The following is a 26,666-nucleotide window of genomic DNA, read 5'->3' on the forward strand; positions in this document are numbered from 1 at the left end:
TCACAATATGGATATCCAGCAACTTTCAGAGAGGCCTCTAATAATTTTACACAACAACTCGTTGCATAAATTTCTCTAAAAAATGGGGAATGACAGAAGATAGAAGGTGGGGGAGAATTATTTCAGTTCTAATCTCTTTTGACAACATTTAGAAGTACCATAGGTTAATCAAAACAAAATTTAACATTGCATGGAAATAATCTACAGTACACTTTGAAGTGAACTGGGCTGATGATTTAGTAGCTCACTGAAATATTTTTAAACTGACTTAAAAATCATTTAATCCTAGCAGACAACCCAACAGTTTTTGAGGTTTACTATGTTCTCTTTGTGCCCCAAGGCATTTCCACATTAATTAATGCTCTAAATCTTCTGTCACCTCCAACACACACACACACACATACATACAAACATACCAGAAACTCTCCCAACTCACAAATACTCAATCTAATTTGTTCTTATTCATTCTACAGGCCTACCTCCCTAAGATATAATTTCTATTTTCATCCCCAAATATATGTTAGGTATTCTTCTAGCATACTATATTTCCTCCTTTAGCACTCATAATATTATTGCTAATTAACTATTACACAGCAGTTCTCCATTTATTTGTAATTCCCACTAAAATGTAATCTCTGGGATAACAAGATCGATGTTTATTTCCAACACACCGAAATACATTCAGTGTCTACAACCACAGCTGGCATCTCTTCAATAATAAATGCTTGTTAAATTAATGAATAGATGAATGAAATAAAATATAGAAACAGTTACTTCGTACGCAACAACTCCTACTCAGAACACATATATGATTTAACTCAGACCAGACAGTTATGCTTAGTGGTAAAGCACCCACCTGCCAATGCAGGAGACTTAAGAGATGAGGGTTTGATCCCCAGGTCGAGAAGATCCCCTGGAGGAGGGCATGGCAACCCACTCCAGTATTCTTGCCTGGGAAATCCCATGGACAGAGGATGCTGGTGGGCTACCATCCACAGGGTTGCAGAGAGCCAGACATGACTAAAGCGACTTAGCACACAGTCATGCAGGCAGTTATGTACTTAAAACAAACAATACTTCAAGGTTAACGGGATTTGGGGATCTAGATCCTTAGAGAGGAAACTGGAGATCACTGGGCGCTGATATCAGTGGAAATGAAAAAAACAAACAAACAAAAAAAAAACAGGTAAAAACAGAAACTGTAAAGGTTTTATACTGTTTTTCATATAGCTGTCTGGTGCTTCCTTCTTTAAGAAACACCCTATTTTCACCACATGTCTAGCATGGAAATCCCCCAGCTCCCAAAAAAGGTACATTAAGGTATTTAATTATTTTTTTTCTGTGTAGGTGAGATAACATGGTAAGGACTATTAAATACCTGATAATGTGTAAGGATTATGGTGTGAAACACTGTCTTGCCTAGATTAGTTCCCAATGCTTCCCTGACCCAGTTACGAGTGGTATTATTTATTCCATCATACTTCCCCTTCCTCAAGAGGGTCATTTGCTTTAAGCACAGCCCCAGCACCCCAGTGTGTATAGCCATATGCTTGCCTCTTAGAATCAATGTTCCACCTTTAAAGACAGGAACATAGAGTTTCAAATAACAGTTCTGATATCCAGTGTGGTGTTTGCATTTAACCGATCATCCCAACTCTAGCTGTGAGATACAGGCCACTGTCAGATACCTAGTACTTTTCAGGACATTGTCCAGACTAGTCTCCCTGGGCTTTATCGGAGGGTTTTATCAGGCCTCCGCATGATAAGAGTTGCTACTATTTGCCAAGTTGGAATTTTTGTAAAATTCCTTAATTTTCTGTTGTTAATCCATCAAATACAAACACATGAAAACTTATCTTACTCTACAAGAAGAAATGATTGTTGGACTGAAAAGTACTAGGAGATAGAGGCCTGGGGGTAGTGGGGCTGTCTTTAGTTTATTTAACTCTATCAAAACCAGGCTACTTGGTGCTTTTAACACCCGAGGAAAAAGGAATCTATGCACAGCACTAGACTCCCTGATGGCTGTTTCCTTGGTGTATTGAGAGCCAGAATTTAGACAGAAGTAACTTACTCTCCCTAAAATATTTTGCTGCTGTTGTTAGAATATATATGATAAAATATATTCTGTTGAGGATGTACAGGCATAATTTTTAGAAATTTGAGAAAAAATAAAGTGAAAACATTTTAAAGAGAAATAATAACTCTGTAGTTCCAAAATTAACCTTTAAAACATTTCGAGTAATCTCTAGAATTAGTTCAGAGTACCGTCCTACTAAACAGTATTATAATTTAGAACTTCTCAATATTTAAAAACATTGATTTTTCATCAGCAAAGTCATTTTTTAAGTTGCTGAAAAGGCTAAAGTATAATTTAGGCCTTAAAAAAAAAACTGTAACACTAAACTGCAACAACAAAAAGGGAGGTATGATAAAAATGCTTTACTTTATGAGGAATTTTATAAATAAAACAGAAAATTGTTTAGCCAGTCAACTTCATATAAACATTTTAGGTATTGCAAATGATCTTTTCTTATAAGGTTTTATGACCATAGTAGTTGGCAAGAGGGCTATTCCATGATGCTCTGTTAAAATAGATGGAGAATGAGAAATGAGTTGCACAGGCTGTGCAGGTTCAGAGTTCTGAGCCCTGAACTCGACATCAGTGGAAAACTCCTCTCATTTACTTCAGCGCCTTTTCTCCAAACCAGCACTTCCGCCCATGTGTTTATTCTCCAGCCCTCTGGGAAGTCACCTTTCATCAAAAGAAGTGCGCTAATCTTCCGCAGTTTCACTGCCATTGGCACCTCTAGCCCCCTCTCTGCTGCTTCCATCTGAGTATACATGAAAAAAAGCTTTCAGGATTCTCAACAATACAAAAAAGAAAAAAAAAAAATCTCTTTACTGTCCTGGCAGATGAAAGACCTTAGTCTCAAAACTCAGTTGATCATAATCAGTAATCATAAAATGCATGAATCCAAGAAAGCTATCCTCTAATTTTTATTTTTTCAGAAAGATACTGTAAATCTGTTGCCTACTTTTTTTCTGTAAGCATTCAAAGGCGAAAATATTCTTTTATAACAACTTTATTGTCAAAATTTTACAACATCTATTGTGCAAAACCATCCCAAATACTATGAAAAATGTAATACTCAGTGTTGTTCTTCATACATGAGTGTGTAACCAAATAATACATATAAGAAAATATATAACCAAGTAATAAGAAAATTTTATGAAGTTGGAAGAGTTTAGGGAAGTGATAAATATGAATGATGTCCCACTCCACATTCTATTAATTTTAAAAAATATGAGTAAGTTCCAAATATAAATGCAGTCCAATAAAGGATTCAAGAGCTTGGCTTTATTAAGGCTAAAGATGTTATATGACTGATTTCTCATTTTACCTTTTCTACCTGAAGTTCCATTCAGCACAAATTTGAAGGAAACTACCTGTATTTCTGGATATTTATCCCTAAAAGAATTCCTTGATTACAAATCTACCAGATGTTGCCAGGGAATTCCCTGGTGGTCCAGTGGTTAGAACTCTATGCTTCCACTGGCTGAGGATGCAGATTCAAGTCCTGGTCAGGGAAACTAAGATCCTGCAGGCTGTGTGATGTGGCCAAACAAATAAAAAGAGCCCCCTAAATCTATCAGATGTCACTAACCAGAGAAAGGAAGAACATGGGCAGCTGCAGCACTTGTTCCTCTCAGGGAGATAAATAACCACACTAAAAACTGAAATCCATTCCTGCCAGACATTTCTGTTTGGAATATTCATGGTATGGACCTCACATCAGGGTTTCTCAGCCTTACACTGTCAGACTCTGGGCCAGCTCCTTCTTCACTGTGGGAGCTAGTATAACTCCAGCCTCCCACACACTAGAGGGCAGTAGCATTGCTTTTCTTTTCCTCCACACCCCTCTTTCCTGCTTCCTTGGCCTCCAAGTTTCCACAACCAAACTTGTCTCCAGGCCTTGTCAAATGTTCCTTAGGGGCAGAACAGTCCTTGGGCAAGAACCAGTGAATTATTTGGGTTTCATTAATGAAGAGTTATGAACACAGTCTTTCATTCTTTCCAATTCACTTTTCTGACCTATATCAGTATAAAAATATCATGTATTCTTATCAGAATAGGATATCCAGGTAGGTTGGTCCATAAAATTACAGTTTCCCCAAGACCTCAATCTGTACTTTGGAGCACAAAATCCTTGAAAGAAACCTTGACAAGATGAAGTTGTACAATTTCATCCAACAAATGATCTCACCTCAACACTCACACTAACTTTACTATTAAGCAAAAACAGGCACATTTTCAAATATTGATTCCAACTAATGTCTGATCCTAACAGGCATGATCTTATCAAGGCGCCACTATAATAGAAGGAGTGTCACAGTTAAACAGAATAGGCTGGGATAAGATCACAATCTTCTTCACAATGATGTGATGGTATCACAGAATGGGGATAGTATTCTAAGTAATTATCATTAATAGATCCTGGCAAAGGAAAGAGCAGCCCTTACTGGGGTCTAAACAAATTTGGGTGAGATAAACCAAGGTTGTTGAGAATTTAAGGCACCAGGTGCTCTTGAAGTCATTTTTCAAAGTTTAAAATAACTAGATTTTAAGTGAACAGGGAAGTGTAGAATGATTTTAGTAAAATGAACATGCAAGGGGAAAAATGGCCCTTTATTATTGATACAGGTGCATTCATTTGTCTTTCTGCCCATTATATCCATTTTGGTTATTTCTATGCTTTGATCTAATTAGGGTATTTATAAACAGGTTAGTTCTAGCTACTGAATGAGGTTAAATGCATTAGCTATTTGCAGTCTACCAGACATCAATCTGATAAATTAATCTCCATCACAAGAAACTGAAAAGGTTTGTTTATATTCCTTAAGTCTTTGGTACAGCTGTAGTATATTCACGTGATACTAGGTAAGGCACCTTAATACAGAAATAGCTCAAAAGAGCTTTTTCAACCTTTAAATTTAAGATTCTTGTACTACATTGATTCATTCATCCATTGGCCCCTATGCCTTAGTACACAAAAGCTCACAATTATCACTTCAATATTTAACTTTTCATTGAAGCAGGGAAGTTCATGCAATCTACAAAAAGAGTCAGGATGACTTTTTAACTACTCATTAATGACAGTTTAATAGACACAATGGGAGATTTTATCTTAGGTCTATTATATAAATCCATTGCTGCTTCCTGAAACTGTTATGTTTCTTACATTGAGCTAAATAAATATTTGCATGGAAAAAAGAGATTAGTGATCATTAGTCTAAACAATTAATAAAACACAAACAGTTTTGCTAGAAACCTACTATTGAATGGGCTTCCCTAGTGGCTCAGACAGTAAAGAATCTGCCTGAAATGCAGGAGACCCAGGTTCAATCCCTGGGTTGGGAAGATGCCCTGGAAAAGGGAATGGTTCCTCAGTCCAGTATTCTTGTCTGGAGAATTCCACAGAAAGAGGAGTCTGGTGGGCTTCAGTCCCTGGGGTCACAAAGAGTTGGACATGACTAAGTGACTAACACTTATTTACTACTGAATAGATCATTACTCCCTCTTCTTTTATAAAAGGGAGATAAAGTCCTTTTCTAATCACTGTGATGCAACATAAAGTTAAACAAATGATATAAGGGGATTAAATTAATAAATGTGACCAAAAGGATTTTTCTCAGTTACTTTTTCATATATCTTGAGAGCATGATTATGATTATTACAAAAGCGATGTTATTATTCTTATTCACACTCTGTCTAAATTTCTCTGGGGAGGGGGAAGGGAAAGTCAAACTATATCTTAGTTTGTGTTTCTCTTTTCAAATGGGTGATTAATTACAGGTGCTGAAATCTTTTGGATAATCACTGAGGATGAATGCATCGCTGAAATCAGCAGTACATAGAGAACTCTAAAAGCTACTAGTTGTTAACATGGTAAAACAAAACAGAACATTCTACACTTGGTATCTTGTCTAAAAATAATGCAGTCATTGACCTTAACCTTATCAAACTAGTCCCATCATCAAGGTCAAATACAAGAGTAAATAACTTCAGTAGGGCATGAACATACCATAAGTATTTATGAAACAACTATATCTGTACCTTGCATCTTTCTATAAAAAGTACTCACAAATAAAAATATTTTTTCAGTAAATGATTTTAATTTTGAAATAGAACTGTGAGATTTGTCAAAGATTTAAGATTAAAAAGTTTATCCACTGTTTAATCTTTTCAGAACCTCCATTTCTATCTCAATACCATAATAGAAAATACACATGGGCAAATCTCAAATATGTATCAAAAGAGACCAAAAGCTGCAATTGTTATCAGTATATAACCTTATATGTTAGGAGATATTCTTTTACTTTGACCAAAGGGAAAAGAACAAATGAGAAGTTATTCAGTCAATCTCTGGGCTCTCGTTTGTGGGGAGAGCCATCACTGATTAATGGATGGATTCTGAAGCATTCACTGGGCTTCCCTGGTGAGTCGGTGGTAAAGAATCTGCAGGAGACATGGGGTTCAGTCCCTGGGCCGGGAAGATCCCCTGGAGAAGGAAATGGCAACCTATTCCAATATTCTTACCTGGAAAATCCCATGGACAGAGGAACCTGGCAGGATGCAAGCTGCAGTCCATGGGGTCTCAAAAGAGTTGGACATGACTCTTGTTTGGCGACTAAACAAAAACAAAAAGCAACTGATGCATTTTGGGCCTAGAGGACTATTTTATGTCTATGTAGCAGATAAAGGGACAGAAACAGCACAGGTATGGTGCTAGTTTTCCAGACTCGCAACACTTCACAAGAGTTAGTCATTGGCTTGGTTCACAGAACGGCAGGAATGGCAGGCAGCTAGCTATATTTGAGTTTCTCTTAGAAACCACCACGATGCACCCTGCTAATTCTATTTCCAGTTTCCATTCTGCAACAACGAATCAAACAAAGAAAGGAAACTATCTGAAAAAAAATCATTAGTTTGTGGAAAGATATATGGAAATACTGAATTTTGTTCCTTCACACACTACGGGGATTTATGCAAAGAGAAAGCAAATATCACATAGTGAAACTAGGAGCTGACTCTGTTGCCAACAGGCTCATCACTATTTTTCATCTTTGTAACACACACACCCACGATATGCTCTTTTTCTTCAGCCTGCTAATCAGGGCAGTGGTACCTGATAGTGGATGATTGACTAAAGAAATCAAGATTGAACTTATTCCCTGAGGCACCCTGTACCTCAGATCAAAGAGTGCACGTGTGGCATCCTGAAAATGCAATCCAACTGCTCTCACCTCTTAACTCCCTGACACAGGAACCAAAGACAATAATCCTTACAAATCAGAGCTACTGTCTGTAAAGAGGGAGCATAGAATTAGAGGGAGAAATTCGAAGATCTGGACTGACTCAGTTAAATAACTTCTTTTTGGACTGACTCAATTAAATAAATTCTTTTTTAAAAGCTTACAGCTAGTTCTTACTTTCTAACCCAAATATCCATTCTAATCTCAATGACAAATTAAGAACAGCCATATTGGCTGCTAAGTGCTTAAAACCAAGATGATCTTTTTGCAAAAGAATGGATAGAAGCTGATCCAGAAATTTTGCTGTATCACAAATGCAATGAGGTTTATTCCAAGAACTGGACAGAAATACAGGTGCTAAAACATCTTTTAAAAAGTCTGTAGCACCTTTAATTACACTGTCATTAAAAAAATACTTCTTTAGCTATTTCAGAAATCATATCTCATTAAATGATGGTTAACAGAAATATTATAAAGACTTACCTACTATCTCATAAATAAGAGTACATAGAATAATAATAAAGTTCATCCTGATATAGGATCAGATTTTTAATGGCATAAAGAGCATTATAAATATCAACGGAAACTATATAAATGTAATTAATGCCTGTGGAGTTATGAAGTTACCTCTTTTTTAAATAAGTTTTCTAGCATATTCAGTTACAGTCAATAGATAGCATTCTTCTTAAAGTATAATAAAGAGAAGTGCTAACTTGAACCACTCTAGTGAACATTCAGTCACTTCACTGGGAAATCTGCTGTACTCCTACATACCTCAATGATGAAAGCACTTCCATGTTATCAATAGAGCATTAAAATTAATATCCAGGTGTAATGCTGATGGAATCCAAGACTTTTACCATTTTAGGTTAAGTTTTTTTTTTTATTTTAATTCTGTTATTTCACAATTAGTCAATATAGATTAGATAGATTTGAGATGAGTCACATCTGCAAAACAGAAGCAAATTACTGAGAAATTAAGTTCTATAAACATTATGAATACTTTGTATTATTTGACATTAGAAAATATTCAACTCGCCCTACAGTGCCTTTCAGGAGAAACTAAGGGAAAACAATACAGCAGAATAAGATAAGTGAAAGCTTGATTGCTATAACTGACCACCTAAAATGGACTGCACTTCTTATTCCTACTGATTTCCCTTTTTTTCAACTTTAAGATAACTAACTACATATGAACTAAGGAAAGACAGTTGGAGAACCATTGAGAAGATGCTACTCAAATAGCAGGCCGTGCATTCCTTTGAATGCTGTCAAACAAGCTAAAAGGAGATGACTTGCTTCTCTTTTCAAAATCTCAGTGGCTACAGCAGTATAAAAACAACAGAAGATTGAGTACCCTTTTCTTTCTACAATGTGAGTGGTATATAAAATTTGCAATATTAGCAATACTTCATAACAATAATGCCACTAAACCACTCATTTCTTAAGTTTAAAGATAAATACTGAAAACTGAACATTATATTCAGTATCCATAAATCAATAAAAATGTTTGAATCATGAATAATCATAAAATATTTATTATATCATCTTAATGAAGGTTATGGACAGTTCTCAATAATTCAAATGCATAGAGAATAGAGAGTAAGGGGAAATGAAAACTCACAGAAAATCAAATAATATAAAAGGGCACTTTGCATTTTATGTTTGTATATTTTTTCATTTCTCACATTTTCTTTTTCTTTTCTTACTATATTTGCCACTAACAAACATTAACATTTCTATAAGGCTCTAGGTAATCAAGAATTAAAACACCTTTTCCATCATCCAAATTTATACATCAAAATGTTCTATATTTATTCTAAGTTACCTACTGAAATATTTAAAATATCACTATGATAGTTTGTCAATTACGTGCTTTGCCATAAGATATAATAACGAAATTACGAGGAAAAATGAGAAACATTATCAATATTTACAATGTTGTCCAATCTATGACAGAATAAAGCACTAAGCTTTTGTAACTTGTTCGAAAATAGAGGTGTGCTTTATTTCATGATACTATTTTATTTAGGAAATAAGCACATCACTTGAGTTAACAAAATAAAAATGAAAATACCAATCTTATTTGTTGACTTAAAAATCAACCAATTTGCCATATGTGTGTATAAACTTATGTGTGTGCATGGCTGTGTGTGAATGTTTTTTTGTGCCTTAGGTTTGCTTAAAGTAATATATAAAGGGTACATAAAGGGTATGGATAGAATTCAGTTATATTTAAATACTCATATAAGGAGTAATTATGCTTGGTGAGAATTTAGTTTTTGTACCCTCACTTTTTAGCAGAGTTCCTGACTTGCAGCACATACTTAATTGAGTCAAGTTTTCTTCAAGATGTCCTGCACAATACATCTAAAATCAGAGAAAGAGATTTTAGGCATTCAGTTGCTAGTAGGTAACAGCAAGGGAAGACTGTTAAATTAGTTATGAAATAATTAAAGTAATTATCCCACTTCCCTCTCATGTAAAAAAGATAAAATAACTGTAAAAAAGATAAAAATAACATACCACTTGGAAGACACACAATTTGGTGGGGGATTAATTAGAATGATAAGTTAAAACGGGTCTGTCTCCACTCTTGTAACCAGCCCCTTAGGTCACCAAAGCCCAAAAATTTATATTGTGCCCATTCCAGCAAGTGCACTTTATGATTAACTTCAAATACAAATAGATGGCCATATAAGAAAAATCTGAAGGCTCTTTATAAATGCAAAGTAAGATTGAGAAAAGTGAAAGTCCCTTAGTCACGCCTGACTCTGCGATCCCATGGACCATATAGCTCACGAAATTCTTCTGTCCGTGGAATTCTCCAAGCAAGAATACTGGAGCGGATTGCCATTTTCTTCTCCAGGGGATCTTCCCAACCCAAGGTTCGAACCTGTGTCTCCTGCACTGCAGGCAGCTTCTTCACCATCTGAGCCACTCCAAATATACCTATCCTTCTGGGACTTCTTTTTTCAGGAAGAAAAAGTTGTGCTTTGAAATGACATTGGTAAATATGTCACTTTCCTTCTAGTTTATCTATCCTCATACTTACATACAAACATTATTTTAAACAGAACTTAACAGTTTGAGTTAAACTCAGCAAAACAAAGAGATTAAAGTTGAATGGGAGTGTGTCTATCACCAGGGCTCAGTAGAGGGAATACACTTCACCTCTAGGCAACTGAGCCTGCCTAACAGCATACTACCATCCTTGGAATGTGAGGTCACTGCCTATCATTCATCCCTTTGACAACCACTTTGTTTTGGACTCTTTATGCCTGTATGTTTATTTATAACCTGCCAGAATAACAGTGGAATGAATGAAAGAAAATCCTAGTAGTATCTGTTAGTTTAAAGATGCTTAAAGATTACTGCTGGTTACAGGATGACGACTTTTCCGGCCCCCATTCACTAATTGCTCTCTGTTTTCATTTTATTGTGGTGTGCTATAAAATACTGCTTCTATTTTACTGGTGCTTCAGTTGTCTTTATTTTTTTTTTTTCCTTTATGAGTAAGAATGACTTTATTTTAGCTAGGAATATCAGCTCAGTTTCTAAAGCTTACTGGAATTCTCTTAGCTATATGAATTTTTAGGAAACATTTAATTTTTTTTTTTTTAATCCAGAGCAAAAGTAGCACATTTATCCTCAAAAATTCCAATAAATAACAAAGGTACATCAGGCTCCAAAACAGCTTAACTGAACCATATGTGAATCCAAAGGCCTGCCAAAAGAGAGTCAGCATTATAAAAGGTAGTTTCATATTTCATCCAGCCATAAAATAGGAACCTACAGTATATAAAATGCACTGACCACTTGCACAGAGCTCATGATGACAATAGCATGGAAACACATTGTCAGCAGATAAGTGACCTCCATACACACTCTGGGAGCTTCTTAAGTTTTTTGTGGTTTTTTTTTCTTTCTTTTTTCTGTTTTTTGTTTTTTTAACCTCTATTGGCTAATCACAGATTATGGGAACACAAAACTTAAAACAGCATCTTGAACCTCAGTCCCTCTGACAGTTTCAGAATTTCACCATTGAAATATTTCATCAGAAAATCTTCAAGAAGCAGCAGAAGGTCTGGCACGGAACCCTTAGTTCCCATTAAGGGCCTCTGCCGTCGTCCACAGCTCGTCTAGTCCAAAACGGCACTCGGTACTCTCACCAATTCTCTCCAAAGCCATCGGAATCCTCTTTTCCTTATCAGGATGATACAGACTCGCATCACCCTTGGAGCCTTCCGACAGGGGCGACAGCAGCTGGGGGCGGGGGGATGCGACAACTGTTCATGGTTTCCTTTCACAAAACACTGCCACAGGGCGCAGATTGACACCAAAAAATAGATGGCTGCAACTGAAGAGAAACAGTTTTCAGAATGCCTCCACTTAATTAATGAAGTAATGGAGCGGGCCACGGGTTGACTTTTGTCACGCACTCTTCCTTCAACCTTCTCCTTCTGGAGAATCAGCAACGATGAGAACGCTTCTGCCAACGTCCACTTACTCTTAGGAGTCATTTTCACAAAGTTGGAAGGAAGGCCGCGGTTATTAAAATTGCCATGTTCCTGGCTGGAAATATTCAGGTAAAGGATAAATTCTTTTCACCACCTCTGAACTACTTACTGCATTGAAGGCAAATGCTATCTCTCTGCCCAGCCTCCCAAATCCCCTGTCCCCAGAGTTGATACTTTATTTGACATGTACTTGGTAGCTCATTTGTAAAGAATCCACCTGCAATGCAGGAGTCCCCGGTTCGATTCCTGGGTTGGGAAGATCCACTGGAGAAGGGATACGCTACCCAGTCCAGTATTCTTGGGCTTCGCTGGTGGCTCAGACAGTAAAGAATCTGCCTGCAATGCAGAAGACCTGAGTTCAATCAAAAAGATGCCCTGAAGGGAAAGGCTACCCACTCCAGCATTCTGGCCTGGAGAATTACTTGGACTGTACAGTCCGCGGGGTCGCAGAGAGTCGCACATGGCTGAGCGACATTGACTTTCACTTTGGACCCTGATGCTCATCTCAGATGCACAGGAGGTGCACTGGGCACCTTCCACAGAATAACATTCTACACATGCCTGGGGGGCAATGACTTTAAGACCAAGGTGGTAATAATGACACACCCAAGATCAGCATCGTGCTGCCCGTCGGTGAGATAATGCTCGCGCTCACGGGGCTGTGCTGCGCTGCGCCTTGTCGCTCAGTCCTGTCCGACTCAGCGACGCCACGAGAAACAAATGGTATTTGCTTCACTTCTCAACAAAAGCTAAAACCTAAGGCCCATGAACTGCCTCTCCTCTTCCAAAGTTTGTCCCCCTTCTTTCTTATTTTATGGTGCGTCGCTGTCTGCCTAGTGACGTGCCTTATTCACTCCAAGCTCTAAACTGCCATAAGTAACGAAAGAATTGAGTTAGCATTTTAAAATACAAACCGAACTCAAAAGTGAATCAGACAGGGTAAATTACTTTTCCAATTGTCTGAAATCCCCAATCACACACCTGAGAAAAGCTTTCTGAAGAAATACTCCTTACAAAAAGAAAACACAAAGGAGCCAGGATAATTCAAAAAGCAGTTTGACCACTTAACCTTTCTTTCTCTTCCTAAAAACATGTTTTTTTCTCTTGTTTCTGGGGTGACTGTCTCCTTAGATGATAAACACTCTAAGTACATACCTTGTACTTCTCTAGGCTATGAGTTCTCAGAATACTGATGCTAGCTAATCAATAAGTACGTGTATATTTGTGTGTATATAAATACATGTGTGCACACATGTATGAAGATGTATATGTACAATGACAGCCAAGAGTGCTTTTTAAAATATGTTCAGAGAGGGGACAGACGAGAAAAGGCTGGAAGCACAGTTTGGCAAATTAAGGGAATGAGTAATCTACTTTCTATTCAAAGGCATAATAAAAAGTAATCTAGATTGTATAACAATCTGTATATTTTTCAAAGTGACTAAATGCATATAATTTTATATAATTTTACAACAACTCTAAGATGTAGGGCTGGTATTATAACCCCCATTTTATAAATGAGGAAACTGAGAGCAGGTGTGATTACCCAAGACAGCACTTTGGGTAATAACAGTTGGGACTAGTATCAGACTACTCTGATCACATCACGGGCTCTTTCCCAAGCTTTCTCCCCATTTCTGATCTTTACAACGTGTTAGTGTATGTTTCTCAAAATTACTGAAGGAGAAATACTCAGCAAACAGCCTGCCTCTGGCTCCTATTTCCCATTAGATTTTACATAACTGTTCCATATATTTTCATTCATCTTTCTATGTCCTCATATTAATAATCAATTTCTAAACAAATTAATCAAGAATGTATTCCTGAGTTTCTATATGGCGTAGCTTTTCTAATTCAAAAATGAGAATAAAATGTATCTCATTTTTATGTGTATCTTTTGCTTATGAGTTAAACTTTGATTTTTGGTTATGATGTTTTATAATATATGAGTTAGTCTTTTCTATTTAAATTAACTGGATTTTCTTTTGTGATTTCTCCCAGTGCTACTATTATTTGAAAGTCCTTCCTTATTCAGAGGTGAGGTAACTATTTATGTTCATTATCTTAGCAGTAAACAGCCTCTGAGATGGCCCCCAGCGATCACAGCCTTTGGTTTTAAGCCCATGTACAATGCCTTTCCCTTCAGAGTGGGCTAGACCTGCTGATTCAATTTTAATGAAAAGAATTCAGCAAAAGTGATGGGATGCCTACTTCCAAGACTAGTTTATGAAAAGACTATGATTTCTGTCCTGGGCTCCTTGTCTTGCCCTCTCATTTGCTTGCTCAGAGAGGAGCCAGTTGCCACGCTATGAGCTTCTCGGAGACGCCTAGGAGGTAAGGTACTGAGTCAACAGCCATGCAGTGACCTTTCAAGCAGGTCTTCCTTTGGTTGAGACTTCAGATGACACCATAGCCCTGGCTGTCACTTTTTGAATCCAGCCTTTATGAGACACCATACCAAAGACACACAGATAAGCAGCGCTCATGTTTCTGACCCTGAGAAAAGAGTATGAGAAAACCACAAGACGTAGGCACATAACCCTACACTTCATTCTGAGCTCCTGACCTTTAAAATAGAAAGAGACATAAACCATATAAAATAGCACAAATGATATACAAATTACTAGAATCAAGAAGCCATAGTTTTGTTGAACTAGGGCAAAGGATTATATTTTTAAAAGTGATGTAAAAGCAAATGAATAATACAGAATGACTTTAAATTGAATACTTAAATGTACAAGGAAAAGAGATATTCATCTCCAAAACAGAGTTTCTCAAATAAGTTTGAAAGTTTACAAAAACACCCTAGAAATATTATTTTATTTTTCCTTCATAAATATATGTAAGAATTACTGCCTCTGGACATCATACGACATCAGCACGAGCCTTGTAGGAGTCACTTGGGCAGGCTCAGACTCACAGACCTGCCTACACCAGGAAAACCTCTTGTGAGACTAAAGACTGACAATGCCAACTGAGAGCCAATGTTAAGGCGTGATATTTAATTAATGGTGTCCTGGGAATATCTACTGATACTTAGTAATAAAATACAGTCAGATATTTTATGAGTCCAATTTGTCCAGTTTAAAGGGTTATGCCTATGTAATATTGATTTGTAAGAACAAACAAAAGGAATACAAAGTAGCACTTATGTCCATTTCTTTAACAGTTATCTCCAAGTTACTGAATGTATTAATTATGCCCAGTAGACATCATTTGCTAAATTTTTGTAACACTGGAACAATATATATTATAACCATGTAAATAACAGGGAAGTGCTCATACCGAACAATTGTCTTACAAAGAGCTGTGGAATGGCAAGTCTTGAAAAAGTCAAGGAGAAAGACTTTAAAAGGCAAGCCAGATATATCAGCAAATAATCAACAAAATTTTGGGTCAACTTTGTAAACTGCTCCTCACAAGTGTGTTATCATTTTACCTTCTCCTCCAGCCAAAAACATTTTTTCCAACTTTATATTCCATTATTTGTGTAATGGAAACAGCAGAGCTATAGTTTGCAAATCATTCCCTCACCACCCAAGAATCTGATAGACTTGCCTTAAGGAACAGGGATTCTATCCCCTATGGGACGCTGAAGCTTGAGAAAAGATTTACAAACAGGAACAACTCCATAAAGAGAATCTGGATGCTTAAACCAATAGCCAAACTGCATCTTTCATACCTATGCTCGTGGAAAAGGTTGTGTTACTCATTGGTCTATTCAACTTTATATACATTGTCTTCTTAGTAGAGCAACTTTAATCATATTAAATGACATGAAGTAGTTACTCCTTCCAGACATTGATTAATTAATAGCATATCACAGAGTCATTTTAATAACTCCATGAGAAAACCATTTTCAATAAAAATTCTCCTTGGAATTCTAGAAAAAGGGAATAATAAATAATCTTAAACAAACCAAAAAAAAAAAAAAGATGCTTTCTGTTTATTCAAACTTGGCCTAAGTATAAGTAAAGCGTTTTAGCCATGTAGAATAATCCAAAGACAAAATGTGTTTAAATTTCAGGCACAGATCAGTAGGTTAGACCCATAAATAAAACTGTCTATATATGGCAAGAAATTGTGTCTTTGTGTTCCTACCTTTCAAATCCAAGTGCAAACATAAAGAACCTAGAAAGATTTCACCATCAGAAGAAAAGGCAAATTAAAGGTAGATTGAGATTAGCAGACAGACTAGCTACACATAAAAGGTGTAATTTTAGGAGGCAGATACAAATTATTAGGAAAGGCAAAATATATGTTTTCAATTTCAATATTATTTTCCCACATTACAAAAGAATTCCATCCACAGCCAATATCACTATGACTACATTATAATACAATAAATCCCTCCAGATCCATATATAATCGACCTCGCTCATTTGCTTTGACAGATTTGAATTGTTGAGTAATTCCTTGGTGTTTGGTTTCTTTCTTTCTGACTCAGATTCTACAGGATGCTTTCACTAACTTGGGACTTCATGCCAATCTCTCTTGTCCCTGAGCGCTCTCCTCTTCCACAAACAAACAGAAAACAAACAAAAAGTCCTCCTCTGATTCTAGAAACCAAACCAACACACCATTTTCCAAGGCTCTGCTGTACTGTGTCTTGCCTCATGTCTTCTTGGAGCAGCTTCTACTGTCCACTCAATTCCCATTAATTCTCCACATGGCAGATAGAGTATAAGAGAAGGCAGGATCTTGGCCTCCCTAAGGGACAAATCTACAATCTCCATCAATAATGAATTTCACCAACGTTTCCTCAGAGGAACAGGGTACAATTAAAAAGGTTATAAGTCCTTGCACTACTAGAACCTAAGGGCATCCGTGAATGAAACCAGCTTAAGCCCAATTAGAGGAATCAGTACATTTGTCTTCTCTTGGAACAACCCTGCTCTTACGGTTCCCATCAATTCAGTATAAATCTGACTGATCTTATCCAAGAAGTTAATAGAAAATTGCTCACAGTGGGCGACTGCCACCTCAGTTTCCAAGCAGAGACAGATGGAATTTCCCAGATGGTTTGTCACTGGAAAGTGCAAGGCTGGATGAGACTTCACAGAAAGCATGGTAGAGCAGAATACCTTCTTGGCCTTCACCCAGGTCATAGTGAAGGATTGAAAATGGATTCTGTTACAAACAAATCTTAATTGCCTCAATGGGTTCACCACCTTGTCCTCTTTAACTCCTTCAAAGGGGTGCTGATCTTACACTGAAATTTGTCAATATTTATCAAGAAGTCATCATAGGCATATCTTTCTGTTAGGTAAAACCTGACAAAATAGATATAGTTATCCTCCTCTACTGCATACTACATTCAAGTGAGATTAAGAAAAAATTATAAACAAATAAAACAGGCACAAGATGGCATTAACTGTGGTACTGTATTGCTAAGTTGAATAGATGAAGAGAGATCTAAGAGGAAACAGGAAAAATGGGTATAAAGACTCAAGGGGAACACAAGGATCTTGAATAAAGAAAGATGTGCATCATTTGCTGATACTGGAGAAAAGTTAAAGGAAAGGATTAATTGACTCATTTTCTAAAGGCTATTTGCTGAGCCCTTGCTATAAACCAGACATTGTTCTAGATAAGAAGGATGCAAAGATAAACGATAAATAAGTAGCACATAGTTGGTGGCGCTAGTGGCAAAGAACCTGCCTGCCAACGCAGGAGACGTGAGGTGGAGGTTCGAGCCCTGGGTCGGGAAGATCCCCTGGAGGAGGGCATGGCAATCCACTCCAGTATTCCTGCCTGGAGAAGCCCATGGACAGAGGAACCTGGCAGGCTACAGTCCATAGCGTTGCACAGTCAGATACGACTGAAGCGACTTAGCGGCGGCAGCAGTGAATGGGTGAGATAGACAAGTAAAGAGATATTTGGAATTATGCAGTAAACGTTCTCATCCTAGTAAGCCTAAAGACCATAGAAATATCTGAGGAGTTGATATCTATTCCAGACTGGAGGCTTTAGGGAAGGTCCACTTTGGGGTAACCTGGGGCTGAGTCTTGAAGTGAGAATGGGAGGTAGTGTGATAAAGAAGGGCAGGAAGGGGGAGCACAGGGCCTCGTGGATGATAAAACAGCACAGCCAAATGCACAGAGACGTGAGAAAAAGAGTATATTCACATTGCAGGTGGCTGAGGTTGACTGGAAGCTACACTGAGCGTGGAAACGGGGTAAGAGACAGAGTTTGGGTTCTCTTGTGCCCTTGAATGATTTCAGGCACACAAGTAACAAGCTTTGCTATAAGGACACAGTGTGATTTGGGTAAAGCAAAAGAAGACAGCAAGGAAGGCAGAAAGAATAGCTAGAAGGATACTGTGACAATCAGGGAAGAAATGATGGGGGTTTCACCAACAGCAGTGGCAGTAGGAACAGAAAGAAGGGAGTAAATGTGAAGAAACAGAGTTATGGTACTTGGTTCCTGGACATAAAAAGCAGTCTTGGAAGATGTTTGGCTCTGAATGGATGACAAAAACAAAGCTGTTAGTTATAGGCAATAAAGGAAAGGTGAGTGTGTGTTTGTGCCTACATGTGTGTGCACATACACATATGACTATGTATGTAAATGGACCTATGAGACGTGAGAGAGGAGAGGTATGAATGGAAGGAGCGTGACATGGAGTAACTCATAGAATGGACTGCCTGCAGAGGCAGCAAAGGAGAGGCAGAGATTTAGGTTTAAAAGTGACTAAAATTTGGAAGGCAGGGCAAAGGGCACAGAGACAGTAGGTGGAAACAATAATAAACTCTCCTTACGACTGTTGAGTTGGAGGAAGTCAGTGGGAAAGGCTTGTAAAACAGTTGAAACGTGCTATTAGAGAAAGGGTAAAAAGCCAAGGTTAGAGATTTTTTTAATTTAAATGTCATTTGTAAATTAGTAGCTGAAGCTTTGTGAGTGGATAAGCTCCCTGAGGCACTGGGAACAGAGGGAGAAGAGAAGAAAGGCCATAGTGTTTTGGGAAACATAGTTAAATTTAAAAGAGCCAAGACCCAGAGAGACATAAGTAGAAAAGTATGGGAGTCCTGAGCCCAGATTAGAATGAATATTAAAAGGAGGATATTATTCACAATGTCAACATCAATGGAAAGAAATATAAGACCCAACAAAAAGTCATGCCTCAGCAACATTATAAATTATATCACTGAGAGGGTGAAGCTGGGAGGGCGTGGGTGGGGTTGGTCAGATAGCTCATGGTGAGGAAATTCAATTAGATCGTATTTTTATTTTAAAGAGCATTTGTTGAATATCTATTATTTGCCAGAGGCAGTGATCTAGAATTGAATAATTATGATTTTTAAAAATCTATACTGTCTAGAATCTCAGCAATAATTTGGCTATTATGTTCCAATTTATTTCATTATTATATCTTAGAAGCTGTCTTGGCATGGCTTTCCCAGAAGGTTACCTTGAGACTGATTCAAGTGCAAGTAGTTTATCTGGAGGTGACCTCAGAACAGTTCAGTAGAGGTGTGGAGAAGTGAGCAGGAAGGAAAAGGAAGCCCATAAAGGATGTGTTATAAAACTGACTGGAGCTCAGTTTCACTGGCAAACTCTAAGAGCTCTTGTAAAACACTTCTCATATCCTAATGGAGAGGCAAGGAAGCAGGGGGGTATTTATCTACCACCTTCTGTCCCTCATTGGTTGAGGATTACTTTTGGAAACATTAATTCTCCAGCACTTCACAGCTTGCCTGGCTTGCAGTAAGTTTGCTCCTGAGGCTGGAAAAAATGTCCTCAAACAGAAAGTCAGAGATGTTTCCACTGGGCAGCTTTTGACACTATAGGTGAATGCTAGAGACGTATGGGTGGAGATATAGTCGCTGTAGGGTGTGAACAACGTGAAGCCTGAAGACTTGCAATGAATGGGCTCAGAGACTGGTGCTGGAAGAGTTAGAGCTGGAAGGGTGCAATGGAGATATCTATTAATTCTAATATTTCCCTATGATGTAGATCAGGAACCTTTAATTCTTTCCTCAACCACATTTCTATGATAACAACTACCTTTAAAATTAAGATGGAATTTAATGTGCACAGTATTTCATTATTAAATCAATAAAATTTTATCTATAGTACCCTTTATAAATACATTTTCTGTTCGTAGAATTCAGTATCACAACCACATGGTAAAATAAAACAAGGCTCCCTTCTGACTGAATGACATCAATAAAATGAAATTTCTATGTCAAATTTCATTTGCTGAATTTAACAGATTGTGATAAGTTTACTATTATGTAGTAGGTAACCTTGGACTTTCTATTTATGTTCTGTTTAATTAAGTATGCATGTTGCATGATTCCAGCAGGCAGGTGGCTGAATAAGACTAGTTACCTACTGAAAGCTGATTCACTCAAAAGAGAGAGGGAGAGCAAATGTCACTAATATTGTAGACACCAACCTTCCAAATAATCAGTGTTGTCTGATAATTATTAAGCACTTACCATGGGCTAGCAGAGCAGAGATTTAGCATATTACAAAGATCTATGTCTTCAGGAGAAAATGGGGGAACTTCAAAGGCACAATATATAAATACAGAAATTCTAAAACACCTCCAAAACAGATATTGATCACAATTTAAACTGATTTTTAAAACTCCTTCCTTGTCAATAGTCCTTTGATATTTTCAATGAATAAAATTGTAAGACTTTCAAAAACATGAAATTTGGGTCACTGTGATAGCAGTTAATGTAAATTATTTCTTGACACAGAAGTAGGAAGTTGGAAAGAAAGCTAGGCTCCCTAACTGGTTAACAATTCGTACAGGAGTGGAAGACTGTACCTGAAAAAACTAAATCTTACAATATACCACAGACCTTTGGAAACTGTGATGGTTAATTTTGTGTATCAACTTGGATGGTGTTTTTGTTGAGACTGACATTTGAATCAGGGAACTCTGAGTAAAACAGACTGCCCTCCATAATGTGGGTGGGTCTCACCCAATCAGAAGAAAGCCTGAATAGGACGAAAAGACTAGCCTCCCCAAATAACAAACTTCATCTATACCATCAGCTCTGCTGGAGCTCCAGCCTGCTGACTCACACTGCAGATTTTCATCCGGCCAACTCCATGATCATGTGAGACAATTCCTTATAAAATATATAAACACACACACATCACATACCCTATTCTGTTTTGCTGGAGACCCTGGACTAAAACAGTCTCCTTGGAAAATAGTCAAATTTAGGCATGTAAAATCCCCAAGTGCCAAAAGTCTATAGTTTTACTTATTTAATTTGGTGTGTCTTTTCAGTTTTAAACTTGAAAGATTTTAATGGACCCATTTTTACAGGTGACTGAGTAGTAATAATATCAGTATTTCTTGATAATTCATGTATGCTACCTCATTTAATCTTTGCAAAACCTTGACAAGCTAGGTAGCAATATTATCCTTATATTATATATAAAATTTCTAAAGATGGTGTTAGATTGCAACATGGGGGTCTCAACTCAGATTGAGTTGACCTTGGTCTAGTCATTCAGCTTCCCAAAGTAGCAGTTTCCTCCTGTGAAACAAAGGAGGAAAAAAAAGATATTATCTTCTCATATGCTCATGCAAGAAGTAAATGAGATATAAAACCTGTAAAGCACTTTGACCCTACCTGGCCCAATGAAAATATTAACTATATTCTGCTGTTAAGCATAAACTATCTAACAAGATAATGAGGTGTGAAAAAAATTTTCTTTATTTCTGTGTTCATTGTGTTATATGATTCCAAGAAGAGCATTTTGTCAAATCAATTCTTTTGATGTTTCCATATAGCCTATATTTCTGGTAATGTTCTATATATATATATATATCCAAATGCCTGGTCTGCAAAGGCTTCCTGCAGAAGGTGGCATATTGCTAATGCACTTCAAGATGGGAACTTGAAAGATATAAAAAGGATTTGACATCTGGCATGGTGACTCAATTAATTACTGTGTTGGATTAATTAGTTTACTGGGTCTCTTGAGACAACATCATGAGCTTGAACAGAGTAACATAACATTGGTTGGTGAATAAGCAATTTAAAAGAGTGAGTTAATTCCAAATTTGATTTCAGGTTGGGTAAGGTAGGGTAAGGTAGGGTTAATAGATTATATATTGTATGATGAAGAAAATTTATTTTCATGATATAAAACCTATATTAAATGATTGTCAAAATTATAAAGAGGTAATAAAATTGTGGAACTATTTGAATTAACATCTAATTCTTTAGTCATGATAGCTATGAAGTATTATAACAAGTATTTTGCCCAAAGTAAGAAGAAAGAACCTGCTTGTAATCACTGCATATTTTCTTCCAAACCTTTTAATAAATTTAGAATTCATGTAAAGAAGTCCCTAATAATTTTATCATACTCAGATCATGTTACAGATGCTATTGGGAAGGAGTGTGATCTGGTATTTAAAAACACAGATTCTGGAATAAAAAGGCCTGAGCCTTAATTTCCTTATCTATAAATAAGATTTTAAATAGGACCAACTTCAGAGGTTTGTTTTGAGGAGTAAAGGAGCTAATACATTTCTAATTCTCCATATAGTGTCTAGAAAAGAATAAGTACACAGTGTAACTTAGACAATTATTCTATAGAAGTAACAGTAGTACCAAGAGTACTACTAGTAGTATTATTTAATAACATAAAATCAAACGTAAATTCTGGGAAGAAAATACTATTATCAAAAAAACCTTTTTTTAAAGTATATTTTAGCAAAGCAGCTACATTTTAAAATAGAGAAAAATTCTATAGTTTAGGGAAATAACATGAATCAGATGTTTAAATTCTAAGACAAAAGAAGAAAACTAGGTTATTAAGATTATTTTCTATTAAATAATGATTCACCACAACTGGGTTTTTGATACCCTAAACAGTATCCATTCACTTCAAATGGTACCAAAAATACCAAAATGTCACACCTATAACTGAATTATTTAAATGATATTAAGTATGGCATAAGATAGCTTTAGAGTGGTACAGAAATATGAAAAAAAATTATATCATGTCTAAAAAACAGGAAATTATTTCACTGAAAAATTAAACTTCCACAGATAGGTTTACTTTCTATACATCATAATTTAGCATATGCTAAAGATGTATAAAAAGCATCATTCTACATATATATCATTATATAAAGATTAATTAAAAATTACAATTTTCATAGAGATATTATGCTGATATAATAAAAAGGAAAACATGTGTTTCTTACATCAACAATAGCTGACACCTAAGTGGCATTACACTTTTGAAGAAATAGCAGACAAATGACTAAAGTTTGTGTTGGTGTCTGATACACAGTGATAAATAAGATAAATATCTTATTGCCTAAAACGTTTTCAAAGCAATGCTAGAGTACCAATAGAAACGTCCAGATAAAATGGGTTTTGAAAAGGATTTAATTCAACCTTTGATGTTGAGACAATCTTCCCCTTGCCTTTGCTTGATTAAGCAGTATAATAGCTAGCATCACCCTATCAAAGGAATCAATAGAACAGTCCACTATACAACTCAACCGCTATGGTCAGCAGTGTTTGCGGAGCCGCTTCTCAAACCCCTTCTGCAGCAGGTACCCTGGACCACCACACATTACACTGCCCCAGATTATTAAATGTTAAGCCTGGTCTGTCAGCTTGTTTGGTTCTTAAATACATGTGGAGTCTCCTACTTTATCCTTTTACGGATAAACACAAGGATTTAGAAAGTAAAAAGCACACTTCTAGGATCTCTTATGCTGTTTAAAAGTTGGATGACACAAATGTTTCTTGTTTATTCCAGTCATTACTTTTAGTTAAATCAATAACCTCTTTCTCAATTACATGGCATTAAATAAGCAGAGATCTGCACATACTAGTTTCTTTCATGTAATAACCCGAAGAAGTGATTTCTTTCATGTAATCAACTGAAAAAGGAAAGTAACATTGCTGAGTCAAGTACACTTGCTAAAACCCCTCTGGGAGTTCTTAGGCACCCACCCCCACCACCTCAATGCAGATAGAGTCATTTAGCAGGCATGAAACTCTTCCTACATAAATGGCATTTAGAAAGAGGGACTTCCATTTCATATATATATATAATTTCTGGATCTCCTAAAGAATATAAAATATTTTTATCCCCAAGTTTTGTCACTTGTATTATCACGCATAATAGGAGAGATCCTAGTGTCCTGATTCCTGGACCTTGTGCATGTTACCTTACTAGGCAAAAGGAAATTAAAGCAGATGGAGTTAGGGTTGCTGGAGTATCCTGGATTACTCGGGTGGGCCCAATGTAATCACACGTGTTCCCGAATGTGGAAAGGGGATACAGAAGAGTCAGAGTCAGAATAAAGTATGTTAAAGACTCAGTCAGCCATTGCTGGTTGTGAAGATGGAAGGCAGCCGTGAGCCACGGGTTGTGGACAGCCTTTAGAAGACGGAAAAGCAAAAAAAAACTCTGTTCCCACCTTCTAGAAGCTCCAGCAAAAAAAACCCTGCAGACACTTTGATTTTAGCCCTGAGAGATTCATTTCCAACTACAATATGATGGACTTGGGTTGTTTTAAACCACAAAGTTTGTGGTAACTTGCTGGAGCTGCAATAGGAAACTAATATATTGAATTAAGAAATGAAATTTAAATGTAATCAAATATTCCATTTTTCCATAACTTCTTAAGATAGCTAATCAATCGTTCATATAATTTTTCTCAGAGGTAGACTTTCTAAGCTCAGAATATTTACAAAAAAGTTAGCAAGAAAAATTATGATGCTGATCACTTATCCTCACTCTTAAAAGTACAACTAGAATTGCCAAGCAATATCAAGGTTGTTTATTTCTTGTTCATCATGTAAACTCATGATGTATAACAATTTGTGTCTTCTTAAGAAGAAAAGCATTTGTATATATTATTAAATATGAACAATATTAGTCTGGCTATGAAGATAAAGCAACCTTATAAATTACCTTACTAAATAACCGTTCAGTGTGATTAACCTGTTTCCTTCTAAATTCTGCATATAATACTGTCAGAGACAAACCACTTGAAAAATATTCCAGTTTTACGGTCCATGAAAAAGAAAAAGCAAACTGTTACTTTTAGTGTTTTCACCAGGAAGCAAGCAGAGATAATTTCTGTACTATGACAAAGTATTAAGAGTCAACCATCTCAGAACATCCACATACCAAGGAATTATTATTCAAGTCCATTTTCCCAGCGAATGGTCCCCAGGTGGTTCCCACTGGAAGTTGCTGCCGACTCTGAATTTTTCGCTCTCCATCTTTCTGAAACACCTCCAGCTCTCCTGCAGACAATGAACACAGGAGCGTTTAAGTACTTTCACTTGTGTTTTACCAACAGCTGACTCTGTGTGTGTGTTTGGTCTACAAGCACAATATTCTCAGGATTCATATAATGAGAATTGATTATGTTCATCTCAACTGATCCTGGTATCTTGGGAGAATAATAAAACTTGTTCTTTTAACTGTATTCACATTTAGTCCAATTTCTTTCTTGAGTTTTGCACACTGTCTACTGTAGGGCTTTCCCAGGTGGCTCAGTGGGTAAAGAATCCGCCTGCAATGCAGGAGACGCAGACAGACCTCGATTTCCATCCCCGTATTAGGAAGATCCCCTGGAGGAGGGCATGGCAGCCCACTCCAATATTCTTGCCTGGAGAATATTGCTCCTTGCATGGACAGAGGAGCCTGGTGGGCTACAGTCCATAGCATTGCAAAGGGTCAGACCCGACTGAAGTGACTGAGCATATATGCACACACGTCTACTGTAGTCAATGCTATTCAGAAATAAGAACCAGAAATGAGAACACATCTTCAAAATGCACTGATACAATGTAAAATCAGACAGGAAACATTAGGACCATAGCTCAGAGTTAAAATTCCTACATTTGATCACCAATGTAAATGAAACATTGCAATTAAAGATATATATGAAGTGAAGTGAAGTGAAAGTCACTCAGTTGTGTCCGATTCCTTGTGACCCCATGGACTATATACTGTCCGTAGAATTCTCCTGGCCGGAATAATGCAGTGGGTAGCCTTTCCCTTCTCCAGGGGATACTCCCAACCCAGGGATCAAACCAAGGTCTCTTGCATTGCAGGCAGATTCTTTACCAGCTGAGCCACCAGGTAAGCCCAAGAATACAGGAGTGGGTTGCCATTTCCTACTCCAGAGGGTCTTCCCGAACCAGGGTTTGAACCTGAATCTCTTGTGTCTCCTGATTCTTGGATGATGCTGATCACTTATCCTCACTTTTAAAAGTACAACTAGAATTGCCAAGCAATATCAAGGTTGTTTATTTCTTGTTCATCATGTAAACTCATAATGTATGAGTTTACAAAAAGAAAATCTCAATCAGGCACTGGAGACCTTCTCTTTAAGTAATTCAATCTATGACATTCATGTTCTGGGATTATTTCCATACTATATTATCACATTAATTTTTTTAATATTTCAAAATATTAATCATAATAATATAATTTGATATTTTTAAAATAGAATTTTATCTCAACCTGTTCAATACCAGACCTGAAAATGGAAGAAATGGAATAGGAAGAAATATGAATGTTAACCCATATAGAATAGATAGCTAAGGAAAGTTCTAAATAAAACAGAATATATTCACTTGCTTCACTCAGTATGACACTGGGATCTAAAAAGGTATTATACAAATCAACTTACTACAAAACAAAAAGAGACTCACAGACTTAGAGAATGAAGTTACAGTTGCAAGGGGGTGAGGGGGAGAAGGATGTGAGATTTTAGGATAAACACGTTACACACTTCTATATTTGAAATGGATAACCAACAAGGGACTACTCTAAAGCACATGGAACTCTGTTCAATGTTATGTG

The 26,666-nt window shown here is 36.8% G+C and overlaps 1 protein-coding gene across 2 annotated transcripts in view; it reads right to left on the reverse strand.

Annotated features, from left to right (window-relative positions):
- ZFPM2 (zinc finger protein, FOG family member 2) overlaps positions 1 to 26,666 on the reverse strand; it is a 499,730-nt gene that overhangs the window by 219,909 nt on the left and 253,155 nt on the right. For both annotated transcript variants that reach the window (XM_061123614.1, XM_061123612.1), the window contains exon 4: positions 24,978 to 25,096. In XM_061123614.1, the coding sequence (XP_060979597.1) occupies positions 24,978 to 25,096 (119 nt within the window). The remainder of the gene's footprint in view (positions 1 to 24,977; positions 25,097 to 26,666) is intronic.

This window comes from Dama dama, chromosome 21 (assembly GCF_033118175.1).
Source record: "Dama dama isolate Ldn47 chromosome 21, ASM3311817v1, whole genome shotgun sequence".
In the NCBI taxonomy this organism is placed as follows: Eukaryota; Metazoa; Chordata; class Mammalia; order Artiodactyla; family Cervidae; genus Dama; species Dama dama.